Raw genomic sequence first — 10533 nt, 5'->3', positions numbered from 1 at the left:
TGGCAAACAATTACTAAAACAATGATTTAAAATTTACTGTAAACAATTTTGTTGTTTTTGTTCTTTCTTTTTGAAAAGTGTACTAAAGTGTTAAGAATCGATCATGAAAGTGTACACTACTACTTTTGTGTTTTTTATTTATTTAATATTTTATCTGCAAGTTCATTATTTTATAATTTTACTTAAACATTATTTCAAGAACACTACAAGTACACACTGAATACAGTAAAGAGCACTACTTTTTCACAAGTGTGAATCCACATTAATTATGCTGCTACTGTTTAAGTTTAAGGGAAACTTACTGAAGTGCTTCTAAACACTACTGAGTAAATTAAATTAGATAAGCTATTAATCGTTGGGCTATCAAACAGAATAAAGGGTTATGGGTACTTTTATAATGCTTTTAAATTGTTTCTCAACTTAACTGATCAAAACTCGTCAAATGTACTGTATGACCTAAGTCTGACAGGGACAGACCTCCTTATTCTCTAATGATGCTGAATCGAAGGACTCTTGTAACAGAGCGCCACCTTGTGATTAGGTTCATCATTTTGTATGTGGAATAAAAAAAGTAAACTTGTATCACATCAAAAGTGGTCTTTTTTAACAGATTTTTTAAAACACTGATTTTAGTTGGATAATTATTGAATTTAGAAATTATTAAATATTTCTTTTTGACATCTATTTTAACCCATCTATTGAAATTTCAGCGAATAGACAAGTTATGCTGGCTTCGAAACGGGAAGGATCATAATTGGGTTGCGAATAAAATCTCTAAATCCTAGTTGATTTATAAACATACTCGAATAGTCGTTGTTTGTAATATTGTCAAGTGTTAAGAATGCATTTTCAATTCAAACAAATCTTTAGCAGCTTGAACTGTCGTAAACACTCTCTCGCGGATCATGTGTTTACGACAGCGCCCCTGCTTTTGCGCTCGGGAAACCCTAGTGCGGCCTCTCCGAACAGCGCTCGCGCTCCGAAAGGTTCGTCAGTCAAGCGCTTCTCAATAATATGCTCATTTAAAGATCATTTGTGCTTACATTAAACAGTTATTGTTCGGTTTTTATTCCAGAATCATGCCAGCTAAAGGTCCCCTACAGTCTGTCCAGGTGTTTGGACGTAAAGTGAGTATTGGCGGCTGTATATTTCTCGTGCTCTCAGTGATAGCCGGCGATGCTAACAGATGAATGCAGTTATACAATTACTGCTCTGCTAAAGTTTTATGTAGTGAATGTTATAAACGGAACATTAAGATGCCATAAACAACTATGTGTGCTTTAATCTACGCAAAATGTACAATAAGCCAGTGTTTGGTTGAGATTAACTGAGTGATGAACACTGTTGGTAATAGCTGTTCCTGACACGTGGGACAGTACGTTACTATACTTATACGTACTGCTTTAATGTGCAGCTTTTTTCATCTGTTCTCTGATCAAAGTTCCCCATCCTGGTCACGGGTAACTCAGTATTGCACATTTTGGGTCTCCATTATATGATTCAGCTCTGTCTTGGATAATGTTTTCCAGTAGCAAGATTGAAGGCTATCATATATTTAACGTTAGTGAGCAAGTTAATTTTGTCAGTTTCCTATGTAAGTTAGCTTAAGCTGTGTAACAGCACAATATCAAATATTGTTTCTGGAGATGCGCTGGCTGATCTGTGTTTCCTCACTCTCAACAGAAAACAGCCACTGCTGTCGCCCACTGCAAGAGGGGAAATGGCCTGATTAAAGTCAACGGAAGACCTCTTGAGATGATCGAGCCGGCCACTCTGCAGTACAAGGTACATTTATTACAGAAAACACATATTCCTTCAGCTCTAGTTGAGTAGACACTGTGATTCCTATGTGTAGTTCACACACTGTAATTAAGATTGACTGTTAATGTAGATTGTTATTCTTCTGTGGAAAGGATTATTTTTTTTTTAATTTTCATTTTTTTTTTTTTCCAGTATAATAAAATGAATGAAGCCTGGTGCTGTCAGGTTTCATTTTGACAAAAATATATGGTAGCTTTCTGTAAGAAACAAAACAGTTAAAGCTTATGAAAAGCTTAACATCCTCCAGAGCACTTGTTGTGTTCATTACAGGAATGGGATTTAGCCACTTTTTTGTGTTGTATTTTGAATTGATTCCATTCATGATAATAAATGAATCAAACCAGTCTAATTCTCAAATTCTATGATTTAATCTGGTGGCAAAGTTAAACGACACAGTGTAGGGGAAATATATCAGTGAATAACTTTGATAAAATGTAACTTGAATATAATTTGTCCTGTTTGTCAGACGTCAAAAGACTTAGAATATAGTGCATAAGTTGCATGGACCTCTGTAATATTTTATGGTGGTTTTGTTTCCTTTTTGGAGCAATTAGAGAATGACATTTAGTAAAATTATAATTTGTGCTTTGCTGAAGAAAGTCACAGGCACAAGGATGAGGAAAGGTTGACTTTTGTGAACTGCTCTTATAAAAGTCACATTGAAACCAAAATAGACCATTCAAATTTTTGCTGATTTGTACTGTGAAAACATCTCTTTAGTGGTGACATGCACCAGATCCAATCAGGTCCTTATGGACAAAAGTCCCGCCCCACAATTTTTTTTTCCCACTCGGATGTAGGCCGCACAACAGTGACAGTTGTCAATCACAGTTTCCGTGGCATGCTTGATATTGTGTGTACCCGATCCATCAGGATGGAGTCCTTCAGCTGCATGTGAGATTTTGTTTATACGTCTACTACAAGAATATGGTTTTGTTTCCTTTAGCTGCTGGAGCCTCTTCTGCTGTTGGGCAAGGAGCGCTTTGCTGGTGTTGACATCAGAGTTCGCGTGAAGGGTGGTGGACATGTCGCACAGGTTTATGGTTCGTAACAGACATGTATAAGCCATTTGCTTTTGCTATCATAAGTCATTGTATTAATGATTAGTAAACCATACCACAGTGTATGAATACTTCTAATGTGAAGCTGTTTTATTCTTCTTGTAGCCATCCGCCAGGCCATCTCTAAAGCCCTGGTTGCCTATTATCAGAAATGTAAGTGTGGATTATTGTGGTTATGATGCTAAAGACATGCGTGTAAGCAACTGCAATCATTTTCCCTTTTTTTTTTGCTTTTCCCAGATGTGGATGAGGCCTCCAAGAAAGAGATCAAGGATATCTTGATTCAGTATGATAGGACCCTGCTGGTCGCTGATCCCCGCCGCTGCGAGTCCAAGAAGTTTGGTGGACCTGGAGCTCGCGCCCGCTACCAGAAGTCCTACCGTTAAAATCTCTCTGTATATTTTCCATGTAATAAATCTGAGGGGGAAAATATTCTGTGGTCTCGAGTTGTGATGTGTTCTCTGTTCAGCACCGTACTGGTTTTAATTTCAGTAGAATTTCAAACGGGTTTACAAGATGTTGTATAATGTAGAAACCATTGCGTTTGTTGTGGACATACCAGCGTCACTCAATCTAGTCATATAACTTAGACTTGTTTGAAATAAGAGGGAAAACCTGCAGGAAATACAAGTACTGGTCAAGTCTTAGACTGTCTGTAATTGTATGCTAGTTTACAATTAATGTAACTGGTTTGCTGATTTGTGTTTTCATGGATTATAATGAAATTCTGCTAGTAAAACTGAATGGAAGAACTGTCCTGCTTGTATGCTGTGACAGGACAGGGATTTGAACTATATAATGCAACATAACAGCTCAGCATGTTATTAAATCATATGCTTAATACTGAACAACATATTAGCATACTATTACTGCCATAGAAAGGATCAATGATAGATAATGGTAAATATTTCAGGTGTTATGGGGTTCAATAACTGTTTGGTAGAGCGGCTAATGGACAAACTTTAAATGTTCTTTTAGAGCAGTGGTTCCCAACCTTTTTCAACTCGCGGCCCACACAACCAAACACATGTTTGCGCGGCCCACTGCAAAAAATTTAACTGACCCCACTATTCTTGGGTTAATAACTTAGTACTCAGAAGCTAGATTGTTAACTGTCTTTATTGAATGAACAGAAAATAACTCGGGCTGGCACCGCTTGGCACAACTGCTGTTCTGTAGCATATGGACCAAAAATATCTAACATAAATTGCCAGTTTATTCTTAAACCAATCAGCAAGCTCGAATAGTGGAAGTATAGTTACAGTTTAATATTTAAACAATTCAATATTTTTTTCTTATTTAATTATATATATGAAATGATGTTAAGTTATGACTTTAGACATTTTTTACATATATTAACAATATTATTATTTCTTTTAAAAGTGTATTGACAATAGTGTATCGACTCAGTGTGATATAGGAACAGCTCCAGTCAAGACTGCAAAGAGTTGTGCACTTAGCTGAGCGCATCTACGGATCTGTAGGGCATCTACCTCAAACGCTGCAAAAGCAGAGCTGTTAAAATCATCAAGGACTCCGTCCATCCCAGTAACCATCTTTTCACATTGCTGCCATCAGGTAAACACTTCTGTAGCCTGATGGCAAAATACATCTTGTACATTCCTGTGTATCTTAATATTTAAGACTACAGTATAATGCACTTATTCACATTGCCTCTTGTACAGTCGTGGACAAAAGTTTTGAGAATTACATAAATATTAGTTTTCAAAAGGTTTGCTGCTAAACTGCTTTTAGATCTTTGTTTCAGTTGTTTCTGTGATGTACTGAAATATAATTACAAGCACTTCATACGTTTCAAAGGCTTTTATCGACAATTACATGACATTTATGCAAAGAGTCAGTATTTGCAGTGTTGGCCCTTTTTTTCAGGACCTCTGCAATTCGACTGGGCATGCTCTCAATTAACTTCTGGGCCAAATACTGACTGATAGCAACCCATTCTTTCATAATCACTTCTTGGAGTTTGTCAGAATTAGTGGGTTGTTTGTTTGTCCACCCGCCTCTTGAGGATTGACCACAAGTTCTCAATGGGATTAAGATCTGGGGAGTTTCCAGGCCATGGACCCAAAATTTCAACATTCTGGTCCCCGAGCCACTTAGTTATCACTTTTGCCTTATGGCACGGTGCTCCATCATGCTGGAAAATGCATTGTTCTTCACCAAACTGTTGTTGGATTGTTGGAAGAAGCTGCTGTTGGAGGGTGTTTTGGTACCATTCTTTATTCATGGCTGTGTTTTTGGGCAGAATTGTGAGTGAGCCCACTCCCTTGGATGAGAAGCAACCCCACACATGAATGGTGTCAGGATGCTTTCACCTTTTCTTCTCCGGACAAGCCTTTTTCCAGATGCCCCAAATAATCGAAAAGGGGCTTCATCGGAAGCTTCATTTTTATGCAACGCAATGATGGCTGCACGCATTTCTTTGCAGGTCACCATGGTTAACAATGGAAGAACAATGATTTCAAGCATCACCCTCATTTTAACATGTCAAGTCTGCCATTCTAACCCTTCAGCCTGACATAATGATCTCCAGCCTTGTGCTCGTCAACATTCTCACCTGAGTTAACAAGACGATACTGAAATTATCTCTTTAATGACAGCAATGAAATGCAGTGGAAAGGTTTTTTTGGGATTAAGTTAATTTTCATGGCAAAGAAGGACTATGCAATTCTTCTGATCACTCTTCATAACATTCTGGAGTATATGCAAATTGCTATTATAAAAATTTAAGCAGCAACTTTTCCAATTTCCAATATTTATGTAATTCTCAAAACTTTTGGCCACGACTGTACATCCCTGGGTCCCTTAATATTTAAGAATACAGTGTACTTTCATGCACATTATTTTCCATTCTATATTTAATTCTACAGTAGACATCTTTATTTTACATTTTATTATAATATTTGTATTGTTTATTTTTATTTCATTCTTTCATAGCTATATCAATGTATATTTTCATCTGTGTTGTATTCTCTAATAATTACACTGTCCCATCATGGAGCGGACCTGACTCAATTTTCACTGCTGGTTATATATGGTCTATATAATTGTGTATGTGACGAAAAAATCTTGAATCTTGAATAGTAATTGGTGGCCCACCTGCAATACCATCGGGCCGCGGCCCACAGGTTGAAAACAGAGGTTCCCAAAGCAGCGCCAGCTACTGGTGAATGACACGAGATCAAAATAGGTTTTTAGTGTCTAACACAAGAGGGCAGAAATTTACGTTTTTGAACTATGTAGTATAGTACTGTTAAAAGCAATTTTGAATTTATTATGCGGTTGTTAAACAGTAACATGGAAATGTTTAATTCAGAAATATATGTTAGAAATGATTGCTTTTTCTGTATATTTTAAATACTCCATACTGACAAGAAAGGGTGCAAAAAAAAAAAAAAAATCAAAATACTGAAAAAATATATCGTTTAAAGATGTCAGAATGAAGTTCTTAGCAATGCATATTATTAATCGAAAAGTAGGTTTTGGTGTATATATATATATATATATATATATATATATATATATATATATATATATATATATATATATATTATTTAATATCTTATAATTCGGACCCATACAATGTGTTAACAAGATACCCGACAGACTGGTTTTGTGGTCCAGGTACACATACATATGCATCTCAATCAATTAGAATGTCGAGGAAAAGTTAATTTATTGGTAATTCAACTCAAATTGTGAAACTCGTGTATTAAATAAATTCAGTGCACACAGACTGGAGTAGTTAAAGTCTTTGACTCTAGGACCTTGGCTTCCAAATGAAATACAAAACTTGCTATCATCTTAAAAAAGGAACTTGGACCAATGGCAACAGTCCATTTCTTCTTCTCCTTAGCCCAGGTAAGACGCCTCTGACATTGTCTGTGGTACAGGAGCGGCTTAACAAGACGAATTCGACAACTGTAGCTAAATTCCTTGACACGTCTGAGTGTGGTGGCTCTTGATGTTCTCTAAAATTCCTGAATCTAGTTTGCTTGACAATCCTCTTAAGGCTACGGTTCTCTCTGTTGGTTGTGCATCCTTTTCTTCAACACTTTTTCATTCCACTCAACTTTCTGTTAACATGCTTGGATACAGCACTCTTTGAACAGACAGCTTATTGGCAATTCATTTTTGTGACTTACACTCCTTGTGAAGGGTGTCAATGACTGTCCATTTTGAAGTCTCAGGAAACCTTTGCAGGTGTTTTGAGTAGATTAGCTGATTGGCATGTCATCATATTCTAATTAGTTGAGATCTTGAATTGATGGATTTTTGTTAAATGTGAGCCAAATCATCACAATTAAAATAACCAAAGACTTAAACTACTTCAGTCTGTGTGCATTGAATTTATTTAATACATATGTTTTACAATTTGAGTTGAATTACTGAAATAAATGACATTTTCCTCGACATTCTAATTTATTGAGATGCACCAGTATGTTGAAGCTTGTGCGCTGGTGAAATGTAGATAGTTCAGATCAACCAAAGTCATAGGCTTCTGATGATGACTGGTGTCTTAAATTTCTTGAAAGACAGGCAAAACATTAGTGTGATTACAAGGGAGGAAACGTAACACTAAATACATCCAGATTAAAGAAGCATGCATACTTGTTTTGTTGGTTTTAATCCTTACAATTCATCCTCAGAGTGATTCAGCAGTTGATCTGTTGTGTGACTCTCAGATTCTGGGTGAGGTAAGACGGCAAGAGCTAATGAAATGAGCTGGCTTGCAGTGCACGCCTCAGATCTGCTTCACTTAGAGTAAATGGCTGGTATTGAACCATTACTGGCAGTCGAATTACCAAGTGGACGCAGATGGTGAAGACACCATCTCCCAGCTCTTATCTAACATTTGCATCCTGCTACTTTGCCTGGGGATGCTGCTTGTATTCCAATATAGACTGAGTCATGTAGATGATATGTGTTGTTAGGAAGATATTAATGGGATACAGAACATGGAGTGAGAAAATGCATGAGTTTGATCCTATGCTATCTTAAAATATGTGAACTGATCACCTTAGGGTAGGGCTTGAGTTCAGAAAGAACAAATACTAGGTTTCATTCAGGAACTGTGCATGGGCATGATTAATTATAATCAAAGTTCACAGCAATGCGAACATGGCACATTGTAAATATATAAAATATTAGAAATAGCTAACTACATGATTCTACAAAGGTTTTTATTGCTTCTGAGTAACAAATAAAGGCCTATATAAAAATAGTGTTTAAACTGGTTTTGAGAATGGCTTTACTTGAAAATATTTTTGAAGTGAGTGCTCGAGAGAGAGAGCGTTTGAGTGAGTGAGCAGAACAGACAGAGAATCCGCATGCGCTGTTTTATTTAGATTATAGTTATAGTTTTATAATCATAATTCTTCCTCAGGTGGGGTCACATTTACTTTTGTTTGCCACAAGATTTCGCAACAGGTTCAATTCAGATCTGCCACTGACCAACAGAAAGCTGTGAGGATTTAAAGTTATTTCTGTGTGAGCTCTGCTTCATCCATCACTCCATTATTAACAACAGACAATTGTAAAATTTTTCTCCCCAAATAGGGACAGTATCCCAAATCCCAAATCGGGACAGTAGAAATCCAGTCATTTCAGTAGGAATCAGTGTTATATAAAATAAAAACATTATATATACTCCTATACAAATGTACAGTTTTACAGTAAATATGCAGTATATTTACAGTATATATGTAATTTTTATATGGTAAAAGATGACACTGATGTAAAACTAGAATACTTGTGTATATACACATAAAACTTGTTTAAGCCAACATAACACACAAAGACACACACACTTGTACTTATTTAGTGTACTTAAACTGGTCTACTGAGGTTAGTGTAAAAATATATCCTCAGCTTTCTCTGTGTCTTTGCGTCTGCTTTTCGTCAATATCTGTTCTGAGAATCGTCCTCCTCCAGCACTCCATCGCCTCCCACCCCATTCTGCTTTCTCACTGTGTTTTTATCTGTATCTAAGATCTCTCTGGCTCTTATCAAGGCTACTGTATCTCAGTTTATTTGTGATCATTGTAACAGCCATTTTGTTTACTAACGCAGCCCATGGTGTATATTGAGAGATTAAGCAAAGCACTAGGCTTAAGTATTGATTTCGAACCATTTCCATTACAGATGGAGCTTTCATTTTAGTACTTGAGAGATGTGTGTCTGGTTTATTCAGCTCTGGGCTTCATTTGCATCACTTGCTTACTACAGTACGACTTCAAGAGACACAAGATTTGTGGCTGATAATGGCCAGACCAAGCTGACTTAATACATCTGACAAAATATGCTGTACAGAGCTTACTGTGTGGGATACTGTATCCCGCAATGCATTGCATGTAACCTTCATTTTACAGTGTGAAAGAAGTGATATCAACAGCCTCGACTCATTATTGGATTGGGTTGCCAAAGCAAAGATATGGTTACACTTATTTGTACCTAAAGTGTACTTACTAAGTAAGTACTGTAAAGTAAAGTAAGTACTGGGAAGAACATGATAACGACATGGGTTTACACTTCATTTAAAGGTGTCTTTGTTACAGTGTAATTAATTATACATTATAAATAAGTAATGAGTAATATAAATTAACTACATGTATTTACTATATTGGAAGTGTTAGGATTAGGGTTTGGTTTAGGGTTACTTGCATGTAATTATGCATAATGTACTATGTGCAACAAGGACACCTTAAAATAAAGTGTTACCCAACATAAGTTAAGTTTAGGTTTGAGATAGGTTCCGGGTTAGTACCTAGTTATTACTTAGTTATTGTAATTGCTATATTAAGCACATAGTATGTAGGCATATAACAGGACTGTAAAAGAAAGTGCTACCAAAAAAGATTATTCTTTCAGAAAAGAAAACCAGAATAGCTATAATGATAACTATATTAGCATCCACATCAATGAACGTTAACCTTTTATAAATGTGCACTGCAGTTATGTCATTTGCCGATGTAAATACAAAAGGTTTTAAAGCCAGAATGATTCTGATCGACTGCAATGTTTGTAATGTTCATCTCATAGATGAAAAACTAAAAGTAATTTTAATGACTTTGTTCCTCTTTATGGATGTCCATTCTAATCTATTGTTGTATAGAATTAGAACGATTAAAGTTTATAGCTACAGTTGACATCCATGGTGTGAACAGCCCATGCTACTCTTACTATTTCTTGAATATTAAGATATGGTAATAGTGGTAGTAGTATGGTAGCATGCTATTCTGAATTCAGCCACTAACTTTATGAGAGAGATAGTGAATCATTCATTCAACCAATTCTTTCGAAAACGCTTTTTAAAACCACTACTACACAAACATGCTGCCTCCTGGTTACTTCAGCACTTTACCCACAGCAGATCTATGGTGCCACAAAACACCTTTCCACCATCAAAATGGTTATCATTATTAAACCATGGCCATATTGGTATGATTACAGTTTCTTTCAACACATTACCATCATGACACAAGATTTGGTGACTGCTTGATACAGTTAAATAGTTTAAAATAGTTTTCGAGATTGGGTTGAGGTGGAGATTTTGTACTGTTATTACAGAGTCAGTAATGTTAATAGTATGATTTCTGGGAAAAAGTAAACATGAAGGTCCACCCATACA

General features: G+C 36.2%; 1 protein-coding gene across 2 annotated transcripts; it reads left to right on the top strand.

Annotated features, from left to right (window-relative positions):
* The first annotated feature begins 883 nt into the window (after positions 1-883).
* On the top strand, positions 884-3314 carry LOC132106296 (small ribosomal subunit protein uS9). Of its 2 annotated transcripts, none has more exons than XM_059511926.1 (6): positions 884-986; positions 1076-1127; positions 1684-1785; positions 2768-2864; positions 2988-3035; positions 3123-3314. In XM_059511926.1, the coding sequence occupies exons 2-6, from the start codon at positions 1080-1082 to the stop codon at positions 3266-3268; spliced, it is 441 nt and encodes a 146-aa protein (XP_059367909.1). In that variant the 5' UTR covers positions 884-986; positions 1076-1079; the 3' UTR covers positions 3269-3314. The 2 variants fall into 2 exon arrangements, with proteins under 2 accessions (XP_059367909.1, XP_059367910.1); XM_059511927.1 differs by having other exon boundaries at positions 931-995.
* Positions 3315-10533: the final 7219 nt, after the last annotated feature.

The sequence above is a fragment of the Carassius carassius genome, chromosome 26 (genome assembly GCF_963082965.1).
Source record: "Carassius carassius chromosome 26, fCarCar2.1, whole genome shotgun sequence".
NCBI classification, from domain to species: Eukaryota; Metazoa; Chordata; class Actinopteri; order Cypriniformes; family Cyprinidae; genus Carassius; species Carassius carassius.
The sequence above is the reverse complement of the archived record's forward strand: the minus strand, read 5'-3'. Positions and strand labels throughout refer to the sequence as shown.

What these genes read in the sequence shown, in the direction of transcription:
- LOC132106296 (XM_059511926.1), top strand. Translation starts at nt 1,080, where the DNA reads ATGCCAGCTAAAGGTCCCCTACAGTCTGTCCAGGTGTTTGGACGTAAA. An exon ending in ACATGTCGCACAGGTTTATG is followed by an intron (nt 2,865 to 2,987) that starts GTTCGTAACAGA and finishes TTCTTCTTGTAG; the next exon opens with CCATCCGCCAGGCCATCTCT. An exon ending in GGTTGCCTATTATCAGAAAT is followed by an intron (nt 3,036 to 3,122) that starts GTAAGTGTGGAT and finishes TGCTTTTCCCAG; the next exon opens with ATGTGGATGAGGCCTCCAAG.